General features: G+C 43.8%; 1 protein-coding gene across 1 annotated transcript in view; it reads left to right on the forward strand.

Annotated features, from left to right (window-relative positions):
• ahctf1 (AT hook containing transcription factor 1) overlaps positions 1–16551 on the forward strand; it is a 180049-nt gene that overhangs the window by 12770 nt on the left and 150728 nt on the right. The window contains exons 3-5 of the mRNA XM_061241130.1: positions 1112–1365; positions 3284–3464; positions 10957–11164. Coding sequence (XP_061097114.1) covers positions 1112–1365; positions 3284–3464; positions 10957–11164 — 643 coding nt within the window. The remainder of the gene's footprint in view (positions 1–1111; positions 1366–3283; positions 3465–10956; positions 11165–16551) is intronic.

Raw genomic sequence — 16551 nt, forward strand, 5'->3', positions numbered from 1 at the left:
GCTTGTGAGTTCACAGCAACAGTAATCAAACTTTTGAATTGTTGCTGTCACAATGTAGCCGACATTCCTCAATGATGAGAATAACAGCCTAATCTGAACTAATTAAGTTTCAGAATAGTCATCTGTTTGCCTACCCATTGGGTATTAATGATTGTCTTTTGAAAAAGTGTTGTTGTAGGTTAGTCAAATTATATAACCAATAAACATAACACTTCATGAAATGAAACAGGGAGTTATTCATATGCCATAGTTCAGGCTTCTATGCTTCCATTGTACTATGGCTTGGTGCATTCACTTCTGTCTGTCAGTTGTATATTACTAAATTCAACCAGCCCCTCGACAAAAATAAGACATGAATGCTACATTTTCAAAGTTCTCTCTCTCTCTTTCTTTTTTTTCATTGTATTTTTTTTTATACCAGCTTAAATGGTAAATGGGTATTTAACCTGCTTAAATAACCATTGGCGGGGTCTTGGGAAATGCACACAGTCATATAATGATAAAACATAAATTGTATCATTTTATAGTAAATTTGTATGTTAAAACATTTAGAAACAAATAGACTTGCTGCATATGCATCTTGTGTAATTTTTTTCCAGCAGTGGTGCATCGACTTAAGAATCCTGCAACTCATTGATGCACACCCACAGGCACTGCTGATCCAGTGGGAAACAGTTGGGGTCGTGAACAATGCCGCCAGAGAATAACGCTTCCTGAAACAAACATGTTGCCTTATAGAAGTAAATGAGCAGTACGGAGTAATAATATGGCAAAAGATCCTTGTTCTACATTTTTTGCAGGAAAATACAGGCAACCGATTTACCCGTTTGTGTCAACCAATTGACCCATTTACCTCACAGCACACCATGATATAGAAAAAGCTGATTCCAATTACAGTTTTTAGTGACTTGTGGCTCCTGCGGTGTAAAATTGTGGTATAAGTGAGGAAGTTGATCACTGCTGCAGGTTTGAAACCCCTCCAATGAAAGGGCGATTTTTCTATATTCTGCGGTGACACCTTATGCTTTTATTGGGCCTGCTATCTGGCATAACCTGAAGTATGGCCTACCAAAGTTGTTGATTCTCATGATACCCAATTCCTCACCCCCAGGGAAGAGCGGGCTAGCCTGGCTGGCCTGCGGGCCCCATCTGGAAGTGATCCAGGCGACCACAGGGGAACGGTTCTCAGCTTATCGCTTCAGTGGTGTGAATGAGAATGCACCAAATGTGCTGGCCGTGCATGACTTCTACTGGCTGAAGAGGTTGGGCCTGTTGGTTGCGTTGGAGGAATCGGCGGGCAGCATCCTCTGCCTGTATGATCTGTCCATCTCCCGCGTTGTCAAGGCTGTGGTCATCCCAGGAAGGGTGAGTCCCTTTTCCCTCCTTCTTCCCCTTTCCTCTGCTTTATCAGTTCAGTGCATTCTGTTAGTTTTATTTCATTAATTAGTGAGATTGATCGATTGTGGGGAACTATTGAAATGTATTCATGAATTCTTACACCATTGGAAGTTTTTATTTATTTAATGTATTTTATTTTTGCCTGTGTAGTTTGCTTGCTTGCTGTCCTTTCTTATCTCAACCTTTTAGATTTGAATGTTTTTTTTTCTGTTACATATTTGTCAGGATTTTAAAAAAATTTTCACGTACCTTGTGTAACTGATGTGTTTTTACACTTCCCAATCCCTGTTATGTCTAGGGCTAGATGTAGAACAAATGCATCCTTTTCCGATCGTTCAGTTAACTTTTCTCATCTGGTTTCAATACCCTGTCTACAACAGCCAGCTTTGAACCTGTTAATAATAGTTAGATGGATAATAATTAAACTAGCCCTATTAAATGTTAGATCTTTAGCTAACAAGTAAACTTAATTAACAATTTAATTACTTCTCAATTAATTTTGTTTTTAAATGAGACATGGTTAGATAAATATGCAGGTGCACAAATTCTTATTGAAACAGCACCTGCGCATGTTGGTACAGTTGAGAGGAAAGGGGGTAGAGTAGCTGCCTTATTCAATAATGTGTTTCAATGTAAGCAAATGTCATATGGTAATTTCTCATCTTTTTTAATATCTATCTGCCATATTGAAAGGAACTCCCCAAATTTGTGAACATTGTACAGGCCACCTAAATAGAGTTAAAAATAAACAAATAAATAAATAAAAAAAGTTTTAAAAAAGCCTTCAATATTAAGCCGAGTTAATCTTGTTTCGCTGTTTTCCCTTCACCTTGCTTCACAAGAAGGCCCGCTGACTAAAGTAAAAAAAATAAAAAATAAAAAAACCTCCAAAGCGAGGCGCCCGGGAGGCATCCTGATCAGATGCCCGAACCACCTCGATTGGCTCCTTTCGACGTGAAGGAGCAGCGGCTCTGCTCCGAGCTCCCTCCGGATGTCAGAGCTCCTCACCCTATCTCTAAGGCTGAGCCCAGCCACCCGATGGAGGAAGCTCATTTCGGCCGCTTGTATACGCGATCTCGTTCTTTCGGTCACTACCCAAAGCTTGTGACCACAGGTGAGGGTTGGGACGTAGATCGACCGGTAAATTGAGAGGCTTCCGGCTCAGCTCCCTCTTCACCACAACGGTCCGGTGCAACGCCCGCATTACTGCTGACGCTGCACTGATCCGCCTGTCGATCTCACGCTCCCTTCTACCCTCACTCGTGAGCAAGACCCCGAGATACTTGAACTCCTTCACTTGGGGCAATGACTCGTTCCAAACCTGGAGGGAGCAATCCACCATTTTCCGGCAGAGAACCATGGCCTCGGACTTGGAGGTGCTGACTCTCATCCCGGCCGCTTCACACTTGGCTGCAAACCGCTCCAGTGCGTGCTGAAGGTCACAGTCCGATGAAGCCAGCAGGCTGCGCCTTGAGATCCTGTCCATGAATATCACAAACAGGACCGGTGACAAGGGGCTACCTTGGCGGAGTCCAACACCCACTGGAATGCTTGAATTTGTGCCGAGGATGCGGACACAGCTCTCACTTTGGTTATACAGGGACCGGATGGCCCGTAACAACGGCCCCGGTACCTCATACTCCCGCAGTATTACTGCAGCACCTGTCAAGTGCTATGAAGCTAGTGAAGCTATATACTAGTGCTGATTTATGTGTCTGTTCATGAGCATCATTCTCTTAGCATCATTAATACTTTCTGCAAAAGATGGAATGGATTAACCATATAACATGGATGGACTCGTCATCTCTTGCATTGAAAGTCCTGAATAAGGACGTCTGCGAAATGAATGAAATGCAAATGTTAACCGCATTTCACCCTCTGGCAGATCACTGCCATCGAACCACTGGTGAGCTATGGGGGAGCCAGCACCAGCACCCAGCACCTGCACCAGAGTCTGCGCTGGTTCTTTGGCGTGGTGGCAGTGATCACAGACGTGGGCCATGTCCTTTTGGTGGATCTCTGCCTGGATGACCCGTCCTGCAGCCAAAGCGAGCTTGAAGCCTCAGGTCAGATGTTTTTAAATGTTTCTGTGACTGCTAGTATTTTGCTTTATTCATGTGCATTCGGTCCTGCTATAAGCTGCTATTGACACCGTGTTAAATCTCTTTTTATATATATGTGTGGTGTGTGTGTGTGTGAGAGTCCTCGGGTTGTGATGTTTAAGGTAAATAAATCAGTTTCTCCTAATTAGTCTTGATCTCAAAATGTGATCTGTAATAGTTTTTCGGATCTGAAAATTAACAGCCTGGCTCCTCAACCCCTCATATGTTAGCTTGCGTCAATTGGTTTAGCAGGCCTTGGGAACTGTTCCCGTTATTCATGTTGCACGTGAGAGAGGGAAGAGAGTGAGTCGAGCGTCTTGAGAATGTTGCCCCTCTTTTTATTGGTAGTTTTATTGAATTAGTGCTGAAAATTATGGCTGAGATTGTGTCCAAAGTCACTTGCAAAGTGGGTCAAGAGTTTCCTATGGCTTGTATGGAATTTTAGTCCTATTGTCCCGACTGCACACAGCAAACATAAAACAACACACAATTGGAGCCTCCGGGTGGCTCAAGCTGTAAAGACAGTGCTTCCCTGCAAAGCGCGAGCCCTTTGACTGGGTGTTTAATTCCCCGCGGTCCCGGGACCAATGGTCGGAGGTTCACTTTGGCAAGGCAATTTCCATTGTTCCATTGTACTCTTCGCTCTGTAAAGACCAACAGGTGCCATAGTGAGGGAGGTGATTCGGAGTGCAAAGCTGAGCGAGGAATCGAAAGATGATTGAAGGTTACTGGCTGTTGTGGATGGTTTGACGATGACGCCATCTCCAGTGGGCTCCAGAATTATTGCCTCTATTGATAAAAATTAAGAAAAAAGGTTAGCAATTATTTTCAATAAATTCAAAGTAAAATTGGTAATATAACGACTTATTTTAGTTAATCGTGTCACTTGTTTCACTAGAGTTAAAGCATAAGGCATTAGCATGCAAAATCCTTTTGTCTTCCATCAGCATGGGATGAGCGAACTCAATTCAGGAGTCGTAATGGTACAAGAGAAATACAAAGGTTAAACATACCACTTAGCACTGTAAAGACGATAATAAAACAATAAACTAGAGATGTACATTTCCTAAAGACAATGCTGAGTGTGATTGTGCCATCTCTGTGGACTAATGCTACTAATGCTAATACTCTGATGCTTAAATGCCTAGATTGCTGGTGTACAGGTCTACCTTATAAAGTGGTCACTGAGTGTTAATGAACAATAGCACAGGCTATTGTGACATCACCGCCTTCCATGAGCGCACAGTTAATTTGCATAAATGACTGAACTGAACTGCAGACATCATCAGAGTGCCACAGGAGTGAAAAGAAAGCAAATAAAGCAAATGGGCAATTCCACAGTAATGTCAACCTGAGTATGAAAACAATGAACAAACTTACGTCCCAATTAAACTTATGCCACAAACAGTCGATTGTGACCATTTTGAAATCTGATCAATTGTAGGCGAACAGGAACATGCTCAAATACAAAAGGCAATTTTGGACTATTCGCAGTCAAGAGAGGAATTGCAGCAACAGAAACCCTGAAACCACAACACTGTGTAACCTCCCCCTTCTCTGTGAACACGCTGATGTTGACAGTGACAAATGGCGATAGCTGGAAAGCCTGAGCCTGCCGCCTTTTCGTAGTGTTCTAGTAAGAAAATGTTTGCCGAACTGGTGACTTGATGCAGACTTTTTGAAATGTTGACTTTATTGTGCAACACAAAACTTTATATATATTTTTTTACTTTAGCTAACCAACTATTTTTTGAGCAAGAAAGTTATTTGGCTATGTAACTAGTTGGCTATGTAACTAAGATATAATGGTCTTCCTTAAACATTGGAACTGTAACTTAACAATTTGATACAAATTTTGTCTGAGCTAAACACACATGATTGAACAAGGAAAGAGATCAATGGAAAATGCATAGCTGCCAAAATTGCACCCCAGACTCCTTATCTCTGAAACTCTATACTAATCTTATTATCCAAGTGAAGACTACATATCTAGTTGTTAAACAATACCAGATCGCTATCGATAGCAACAAGAAAATGTAGCTATATTCAGCATCCCGAATTTCCGAACAAATATCCATCTGAAGCAATAGAAACACGGTAGCAATTGCAGGCAAGATGAGCGACCACTGAAACAAGAAGCAAATTGGCTAGTTTGCTGACAGGGTAGCTGGGGATTTTGCTTACCTGTCCAGAAGAAATCCAGCCAGATCCGCATCTCTCCGAAATCGGTCCTGCAGTGTTCTCCATTTTGGAAAAGTCGTACCCTTGTCTTGCCCCGAGATTTGTCACTAAGCACTTGACACTTAGGTCTCATTTTATATGGTTTAACCACAGGAGATGTACGATCTAAGGATTACTTGCTGATTACTAGCTTGAATTATTGTACAGGAGGGTTTTTACAATGGTCTAACAATGTTTTACCTATTGTACCTTTAAAAATCGTATTACGCATTACCGTTGAAATCAGTGCTACATGGCGGCTATCTTGAAAACATTGAAAACCATTTCAATGTTAATGTTAAATTAATGTTAAAACTTTCCGAACCATTTCAGATGACAGCAAATGTGTTATAGAATTTTATTGGGAAGTAGATTGTCAAACAATGCATTTCAGATGTCACATTCCTAACGCAATGTTGTCACATCCATAATGCTGGTATCTCCTCAGAAAAATCAAGACAAAGATGGAAATCTTCAGAATTGCTATTTTTATTTTCAGCCAACCTCCTACATTACATGGATATCAGACTTTCTGCATTAGAATTTAAATGTTTAGAAAGTGTATCAGCTGTCATTTCTAAACCATTCATCCGTTGTGGATGAAAATACCCCAAAATTAAAGCTGCCAGTCTGTACTTCAAGCTCAAAAGTGCTAGAATACAGAACGAAGACTGTATATTGCTCAATTTCTATATTATGGAGACTGTTACGACCCCAGTGGGGGTGAGTAACTGTTTGGCTGTGTTGCGGGTTGGGTGTTAAATATATTTAGCCCCAAAGCAGGATACCACAAGCACAGGTAGTATAGCTACTATATACAGAGCCAGACAAAGGAAATTGTAAGTGAAAAATATTTACTTGTGGAAGTGCAGTATATACAATATTTACAATATATAACAATAATAATCGTAACATTCAACACAACTGAGGTCAGTGAAACGAAGGGCTGCCCAAAACAAAGTAGCAAAAGCAAACAGAGCTTAAACAAAATAAATAGTACAGGGGCTCACTAATTAGAATGATATATATATATATACATATATATATATACATATATATATATGCACACAAACAAAAACCTACCTGACTATCTATCCAATCATAAGTACAGTGGGTGGCAACACTGTGCCAATAAACCTGAATTTTGAATGAGGGCTAGCCCGCCAAGTCATTTGAATCCAAGAAACTGCACCAGGCGGAAAAATTACATTACATTACATTATTGGCATTTGGCAGACGCTCTTATCCAGAGCGACGTACAACAAAGTGCATACCCATAACCAGGGATAAGTTCGCTGAAAGACCCTAGAGGTAAGTTCAATTTCAACTGCTACCTGTACAACAAAGATAAGGACAAGGGCCAATTTTTTTTTTTTTTTTTTTTTTTTTTTTTTGAACAAACAAACAAACGGAGCAAAAGTCACCAAAGTTAACTATCCAAACACTGCTTACCTAGCCAACTAAAAATACCGATACACAAAGCAAGTCACAGAGACAACAATTAAGGTTCACAGGGAGGTAGGGAGGGATGGGGAGAGGTGCTGCTTGAAGAGGTGTGTCTTCAGCTTGCGCTTGAAGGTGGGGAGAGATTCTATAGTTCTGACCTCAACGGGGAGTTCGTTCCACCATCGTGGAGCCAGAACAGACAGTAGTCGTGAGCGTGAGGTGGAGGTTCTGAAAGGGGGAGGTGCCAAGCGGCCTGTGGAGGCTGAAACGAAGAGGTCTGGCAGGGGTGTGGGGTCTGATGATTTTTTGCAGATAAGCTGGGGAAGACCCTTTAACTGCTTGGAAGGCTAGCACCAATATTTTGAATTTGATGCGAGCCATGACAGGCAGCCAGTGGAGGGAAGTAAGCAGGGGGGTGACATGCGAGTATTTGGGAAGGTTGAAGACCAGACGAGCTGCTGCATTCTGGATGAGTTGGAGGGGTCTGATGGCGGACGCTGGGAGGCCAGCCAAGAGGGAATTGCAGTAGTCCAGGCGGGACAGAACCATCGCTTGGACCAGGAGCTGGGTCGAGTAGGGGGTGAGAAAGGGGCGGATTCTCCGTATGTTGTATAGGAAGAACCTGCAAGACCGGGTCACCGCCGCAATGTTCTCGGAAAGGGACAGTCTGCTGTCCATCACCACACCGAGGTTCCTTGCACTGGGTGACGGCGTGAGTGTGGTATCCCCGAGGGAAATGGAGAGATCCAGATGGGGAGAGGTATTAGCAGGGATGAATATCATTTCAGTTTTACCTGGGTTGAGCTTTAGATGGTGGTTGTCCATCCAGCTCTGGATGTCCCTCAGGCAAGCAGAGATACGGGCTGAAACCTGCGTATCAGACGGCGGGAACGAGACGAAGAGTTGGGTATCGTCCGCATAGCAGTGGTAGGATAGCCTATGTGCAGTGATCACAGGGCCAAGGGAGCGAGTGTAGAGAGAAAAAAGAAGCGGGCCAAGGACTGAGCCCTGGGGAACTCCTGTGGCGAGGGGCCGAGGTGTCGATACCGAACCAGCCCAGGCAACCTGGAAGGAGCGACCAGAGTGGTAGGACTCAATCCAGTCCAGGGCTGTGCCACAGATGCCCGTTGCTGACAGGGCAGACAGGAGGATGGAGTGATCCACAGTGTCGAAGGCAGCAGAGAGATCTAGAAGAATGAGGACAGAGGAGAGGGAGGCTGCTCGTGCGGCATGAAGTGACTCACTGACGGAGAGGAGCGCAGTTTGCTCAGGTTGTAGGGCGGTGGCAGAGCAGGAGTTGAGAAACATCAGAGTCTGTAAGGGGAGAAAGTGGAAAAGGAAGGGATGGGCCTAGAGGGGGGGAAGGGCACAGTGAGGGGGGCGGTGGTTGTAAAGGATCTGCGGATGACTGTGACCTTCTCATCGAAGAAATCAGCAAAGTCATCAGCAGCGAAGGAGGACTGAGGAGGAGGAGGCGGTGCGTTGAGGAGAGAGGAGAAAATGGAGAAAAGTTTCCGGGGGTTAGAAGCAGAGTTCTGAATTTGTGTTTGATAGTATTTCGCTTTGGCGGCAGTGACATCGGAAGAGAATGCCGCCAGGAGAGACTGGTAAGTCATGAGGTCGGAATCGTCTCTGGATTTCCCCCCACTTCCTCTCCGCTGCGCGGAGGCTGGCCCTGGAGGTACGGAGGGTGACAGATATCCAAGGACTGGGAGGGGATGTGCGAGGTGGTTTTGAGACAGGGGGACAGAGAGTCAAAGGCGGAGGAGAGAGATGAAAGGAGGGTGGCAGATGCAGAGTCAGCGGGGAGTTTGGAGAAGGATTCGAGAGGGGGGAGTGAGGCGGTGACGGTGCTGGCAAAGGAAGAGGGTGAGAGGGAGCGGAGGTTACGGCGGGCTGAGGAAGTGTGGGTGGGAGGAGGGAGAGGAGGATGGGGAGGAAGAGGGAGGGAGAATGAGATGAAGTGGTGATCAGATGTATGCAGAGGGGTAACCAGGAAATCGGAGCATGAGCAGTTCCTTACAAAGACAAGGTCTAGGACATTGCCCGCCTTGTGGGTTGGAGGAGAGTGTTGCAGGGAGAGGCCGAAGGAGTGGATTAGCGGTAGGAAGGCAGCAGACTGGGAGGCTTCTAGGTGGATGTTGAAGTCTCCAAGGAGAATCAGTGGGGTGCCATCCTCAGGGAAGGAGCTGAGAAGGGTGTCTAGCTCATCAAGGAAGTTTCCCAGGGGCCCTGGAGGACGGTAGATAACTGCAATGAGAAGGTTAGTAGGGTAGGATACTGCAACAGAATGGAATTCAAAAGTGGATATGGACAGGTCAGAGAGGGGGAGAACAGAGAATTTCCACGAGGGGGAAATTAAAAGACCAGTACCACCGCCACGGCCAGAAGGCCGGGGAGTGTGCGAGAAGGAGAAGGAGGATGAGAGGGCAGCGGGAGTGGCGGTGTTGTCAGGTGTGATCCAGGTCTCAGTTAGGGCAAGGAATTGTAGGGACTGGAGGGAGGCAAATAGCAGGGATGAAGTCAGCCTTCCGAGTGGCAGACTGGCAGTTCCATAGTCCCCCTGTGACAGCAAAGTCCTCACAGGGGGTCAGCGGGGGATAGCTGAGGTTTGAGGGGTTCCGACGCCGTGGAGGCCCACGTCGCAGGGGGGGTCTTCGAGGGAGAGAGCAGACTGGGATGGGGTGAAACATAACATCACAAACGGGGACGGAGCGTCGCTCTGACACGCCTATTTAAATGACCTACAATTGCTCACAAGCAATACCAAATCAAAGCTAATCTACTGATAAATTCCACAGCTATTTAAGTTACTTAAGACAAATGTTCAATCACTCTACAGGTATGCAACCAGTAGAAGTGATTAACAGGTAATAGACAAACAACCTGGCTCAAGCCCTAACCCTTGCTGTTCAAATGAGCAATTTAAAAAAATCTACGTTACCGCGTCTAGAGGAAAACCCGCAGCGATACTAAACACCTGGTCAGAATGATGCACTTACTTAATTGGGAAAACCCCTGGTCTATCGGATCAATTCCTTGATACAAACCCAACCTCCCTCCATGAAATGAGTAACCGAATACTATTCGTGTCACAAAAATTGAGTGATCAGATGCAAAATTATTCGTTATTCACATCCCGACAATAACATCTCTGGCAAAGGATGGCTAATTAGGTCGTGGACCACTGAAGCCCTGTTCTTTCCTTGGTTCTTGCCCATGCCTTGACGCATCCTACGAGCTGTGAATCACCCTACCCTGTCTGTATAACCTGCTCACTGTATTTCCCCTGATTTGGGCTTTTCCAGCTTGTTCATTACCGTCCCTGTAACCTGTTCAACCCATTTGAATTGCTATAATGCTTCTATGAGATTTATCACATTTCTGTGATGTCATTCTACCATTACACCTTGCCGGCCAGCAGAGGATGGGCTCCCCCTTTATAGATGAGGTTTCTTCCCATTGGGGAGGTTTATACAGAATATATATTTTGTGTGTTTTTAAAAAATAACTGCTTTCCATAGTGTTTTTTCGGTTTGAAAAGATGATTATTGATAAATCTACTCAATGTTTCATTGAAATCCTCGGGAAAGGTAGTCTTTCAGGTTTGATTTGAACTATTTGTGAAGTCTGATTTGTGCTCTCTCTGATCTTTTATTGGAATTAATTGGCTTTCACTGGTCAGACAAGACAATTTCATTGACTGAGTGAGTGAAAGAAGTGGCATGGAGGTTTTTGGGAGTTGCAGTTGATCTAATCTCACTTGATTTCTCATTTCTTTTTTGTTTAGACTTGGAAGTGGTAAACAAGTCCCCTGCAGAGATCCCCCACATTCGGGAGAGGGTAACACAGCAGGGGCGGCATCTCTGCCTTCAGCTGTGCAGCCCCACAGGCACGAGTGCCACTGCCCTACAGTATGTCACCCGCACAAACCAGCTGGCGGTGGGCTTCTCCAATGGCTACCTACAGCTCTGGAACATGAAGACGCTGAAAAAAGAGTGAGCTTGCCGCACACTGCACCCACATTGCCCCTGGCCAGTCACAGCTATGAAATGTTATTTATGTTGTGTTTAAAAAAATTATTTGTCAGAATACACATAATATTTTACCTAAACCCCCACAAAGAAAGCTGAATCTTCCTTGGTGACCGTGCCAAGGAAAAATTTAGATTGCATGTCGGAAGGAGTCTTGGGAAGAACTAGACTCTAAAAGGGAGTACAGCCTCTTTTGAGTGCAGGTCCATCGAAACTAGATGTGGTCCCAGGCTTTAAAAAACAAAATTTCAACAGAGTGGGGCTCAGGCCCTTGCAAAAAGGGGGGGGGGTGCAGGGGTGCAGTGGATTATGGACATTAGGGGCATTCTAACCAATGGAATATTTCAGCATTTTACATAATTTCGCTTGCGTTCTGATCAAAATAGACTTAGTATTTCTGCCATTATAAGCAAAATAACAACACAATTGTATTGTATGCCTTTGCACAGGCAGAAAATAATTAGCAATACAGATACAACATTAAAAGGCCAAGAATTACAAACGAATCGTACAAGAGCACCTGATCACATTATGAGCATAGCAGCATTGCCGAATGTAGCCTTTTAATTCTAGATTAGCCTACCATTGACTGTTGGAGGTAATTTGAAATGCGCTTTTTCCAGAGGAACCTTACCACAATAGTACTAGTTCCTTGTAGTATCTACTACATATGTACTGGCAGCACGGTGGTTTGAGACTGGTTTGATACCTTGATGACTTAAGACCATTTAGTCCACAAATGTGCTCCATACTGCATCAGCGCAATTTACAGCTGAATCGAGTCCCATCCCCAAATTCCTATAACAATCCATTGAAATGCAAATAGTTTTTGGTATTGCTCTAAAACAACCTGAAAGTAAGCTATCAAGACACTGGCAATGTTTTTAAGTCATCAGAAGTAAAAGCATTCAAAGGATATGCGACCAAATACAAAACATGACTTTTTATTTTTTCTTTTATTTAACATAATTTGTCTCAAACATTGAAATGGTGGCCTATGTATGAAAAGTGCTGTAATTACAACATGATGAAGCCAAAATGTATAAAAATACCCTTTAATAAAAACGGATAATCTGCACTTTGACCACATGTGAATTGTTTTATTACAAACAGAGTGGAAAAAGACATTGATCAGAAAAGGCAGAAAAAGTCCTGTATATTAGAAAAAACTTTAAACTTTAAGTTAAATGGGTTGGGGGAGGGGGACGTCGAGGATGTAGGACACGTTTCTCTATTGCTCCTGAGTTAGTGACCAAATTTATATATTTAATCTCGCTAAATCGTGCATGTCTTTTTGTGGTTAAGCGTCTAAAGAGTCCTTTAAACGATTCACACTATATTTGAAGACGTTGAAGTTGAAATGACATCTAATCGACCGAAAACGGAGTCTGCAAGAGCAGGCCGCAATAAGCCGGTGCCCTCTCCTGAATCTGATCCGCTCCCAACATCGGGTGCTACAGCTAGTGCTGACAGCACGACGGTATTGACCGCAGAAATGCTACAATCCATGATGGGCTCCCTCAAAACCGATATTTTCAGTAAGATTGACACTTCATCTACCACTCTCAGATCAGAGATGATACTGGTCAAAGACGAGCTTAAAAGATCTATAGAGAGGATCCAGAATAAACTTGACGCACATGGAGTCGTTTTATCGGAGCTGGACTGCGGTGCTACAGATCACAGCACTCGGATTACTGAGTTAGAGGCGAACGTCGGCTCACTAACAACTAGGGTGACATACCTGGACAACAGATGCGAGGACCTGGAAAGTAGAATGCGGAGGAACAACATCCGTCTTCTGGGAGTGCCGGAGGGAGTGGAGGGTCCGCGACCGACAGAATTTGTAGCCGGGCTGCTTCAGGAGCTGCTCGGCCTGGATGAGAAGCCGCTGCTAGACCGGGCCCATCGCACCCTGCGGAGCCGACCCCAGGAGGGTGAACCTCCGTGACCATTTGTCATCAGGGTGCATTTCTTTCACGTCCGGAACGACATGCTGAAGAGATCCGGAGAAGCGTCTCCTCTCCTCTACAAGGGTAGAAGAGTCTCGATATTTCCGGACTACACCACGGCTGTGGCCAAGAAGCGGGCTAGCTTCGGAGATGTGAAGCGCCAGCTGCGCGCCTGTCCGGGCGTGAAGTATGGTCTCATCTACCCTGCGGTTCTGAGACTGACCCTACCGGACAGCTCCACACACAGATTTGAGGACCCGGCTGTTGCGGCCGATTTCATCAAAAACCGAGTGAAAAAAGCTGTCATGCCACCGCCCGGTCTGTAGCTCAAAATATCAGTTGGCTGGTCTGGTTAGCAGGCTAGTTAGCGGGTTAGCTGGTAGGCAGATTAGCTAGTGAAGTTGGTCTTGCAGTGCTCATTGTTGACATTTGAATGCAGCTGTTTTTTATTTTCAGTACATGTTGGTGAGTGAAGCTAGCCTTGCAGAGCTCATTGTTGACACTTGAACGTAGTGGGTTTTTTGTTTTTTATTTTTATTTTCAATACATGTTGACGAGTATATAGCGGACTCCTCACATTAATGTGATATAATGTGGAGATATATTTTATTCCACTTACATTACTGCCTACTATTTGTGTTATTCTCATTTTGTTTTGATCTGAGCTGCCTGCACTGCCAATATTTGGCTGTTTACATGGTTGAGGCTCAGTTTTGCCACTTTATAGATTTTGTATCTCTCTTAACTGAGTTAGTTTTCCTCGGGTCCTAATGTTACTGGAGACCAACTTATGCATATTTGTTTTATTCTAGTTCAATGGTCACAAATCTCAGGTAGCTAAGAGTAAGCTAGCTAAGTTGGTATGCATTGCTCTAAAGGTTTTTTGTATTTAGGGGTTTGCTTGCATCTCAGTTGGGGAGATGCTTCGGCAAGAGGGATTTTGCGGGAGGGTTTTTTTTCCTTCTGTATTTGTGTTTTGTTTTCTTGTGTTTTGTCACTTGTTTTTGTTTTTTGTATTTGCACTATTGAGGTCAGCCAAAATATTTAGCTTGCATTATGCCTTGTCCTTAACATGTCCTCTCTCTAAGACATGACTCAGCCTAACGTAGCTCATCCTGCTGGAGGGAATGGCTTTAATTTTCTCACTTGGAATTGTAGGGGCATTAACAACCCAGTTAAACGCAGTAAGGTTCTCCACCACCTCCATCAGTTGAAAGCTCACATCATCTTCCTCCAAGAAACTCATCTCAAGGTATCACAACACTCAATTCTTAGGTGCAGATGGGTGGGTCAGGTGTTCCATTCCTCATTTCAGAGTAGGTCAAGAGGGGTGGCTATCTTACTTCACAAATCAGTAACTTTTACATGTTCTAATGTGACAGCTGATCCCAATGGTAGATATGTAATTGTCAGTGGTAGGTTATTCAATACGAAGGTGGTTCTTGTTAATATTTATGGTCCTAATTGGGACAATGGTGATTTTTTAAAAATCGGTTTTCTCCACACTCCCTGATATGTCCTCCCATATGCTGATCATAGGCGGTGACTTTAACTGCTGGTTGGACCCACTTTTGGATCGATCCTCCACTAAATCTACTACTTTATCAACCTCAGCTAGGGTTGTCCGTACTTTTATGTCTGATTTCGCTGTTTCAGACCCTTGGAGAACATTTAATCCATCTGGGAAAGCATACTCTTTTTTTCTCTTCAGTACACCACACTTTTACGTGCATAGACTACTTCCTTGTAGATGACAGACTTCTCCATTCCATAACTTCGTGTTTATATAATCCAATTGTGGTTTCGGACCATGCCCCTGTCACTATGGGAGTAGTCTTTCAAACAGCTAATAATCAGAGACTGCCTTGGCGGCTTAACACTCAATTACTCAGTAACAAAAATTTTATTAACTTTGCTTCGGCCCAAATTGACTTTTTTATAGATACAAATAAAACCCCAGATATCTCTGCGTTTACCCTATGGGAAACTTTGATAGCTTATCTCAGAGGTGAAATTATTTCCTACACCACATATGAGAACAAACTTAAAAAAGATAAATTGTCCATGCTAACATGCTGCATTGCCCAATTAGATAACGCATATTCCATTTCACCATCTCCAGATATTTATAGGGAGTGCTTAACTTTGCAAGCAGTATTGGACGCGGAGAAGACAGGGTGGAGTGGAAGTACCTTTTCTATACACTAAATAAATTCGGCTTTCGCTCAAAATTCATTGCTTGGGTAAGACTTCTGTATACGTCCCCCCAAGCCTCTGTCAGGACTAAGAACACTCAGTCAGGCTGTTTCCCTCTGCAACGGTCAACACGCCAGGGTTGCCCTCTAAGCCCTTTATTGTTTGCTCTCACCATAGAACCCCTTGCAATAGCACTTCGTTCCAACCCTCTTATCAAAGGTATAGTTAGATACGGACATGAGCACAAGGTGTCTTTATACGCAGATAATTTATTGCTGTACACATCTAATCTTTCTGTTTCTGTTCCTGCTGCCCTTGCTACTATTACATCCTTTGGTCACTTATCAGGGTATAAACTGAATCTTAGTAAAAGCGAATTGATGCCGCTTAATGTGACCGCAGAAAAATTCCCATTACATACCTTGCCATTCAGAGTTGCTCATAGTTGTTTCACTTATCTTGGTGTACAGGTCACGAGTCGATTTGAAAACCTTTTTCGGGCTAACTTTTCCTCGCTTTTAACCCGCACTAAGGATGATTTTGAACGCTGGTCGGTGCTACACCTTTCTTTAGTAGCAAGAATTAATTCTGTTAAAATGAACACACTCCCTAAATTTTTATATCTCTTTCAGTGCCTACCGATTTTTCTTCCCAACACATTTTTCAAAAAAATAGATGGCCTAATTCTACCTTTCATATGGGATAAGAAGACTCCTAGGATACGAAAACAGCTCTTGCAGAGACCCAAGTCAGACGGAGGGAGGTCTGGCGCTACCAGATTTTAGATTTTATTATTGGGCAGCTAATCTTAGGGTCATTCAGTTCTGGTTGCGAGGTGGAGAGATATCCCCACCCCCAATTTGGTTAAAGATGGAAGCTGGTTCATCTATACCGGCATCATTGTCTTCCCTCGCTCACTCCTCCATTACAGGCCCTTATTCCTCTTTCACCAAGAATGTATGTGTCAAAACAACATTGAGGATCTGGAATCAATTTAGACGCCTTTTTGGGTTTCAGACAACCTCTCTTTCTGCTCCGGTGGCCTCGAACCCTGCTTTTGCCCCATCCATGGTTGATAGTGCTTTCTCAATATGGTCTAGTCTTGGTATAAAAAGGTTTAGAGATCTCTACATTGACAATACATTTAGTACGTTTGAGCAACTAGCAGTTAAATTTGGTCTTCCCAGGCATCATTTTTTTTAG

This window comes from Conger conger, chromosome 5 (genome assembly GCF_963514075.1).
Source record: "Conger conger chromosome 5, fConCon1.1, whole genome shotgun sequence".
In the NCBI taxonomy this organism is placed as follows: Eukaryota; Metazoa; Chordata; class Actinopteri; order Anguilliformes; family Congridae; genus Conger; species Conger conger.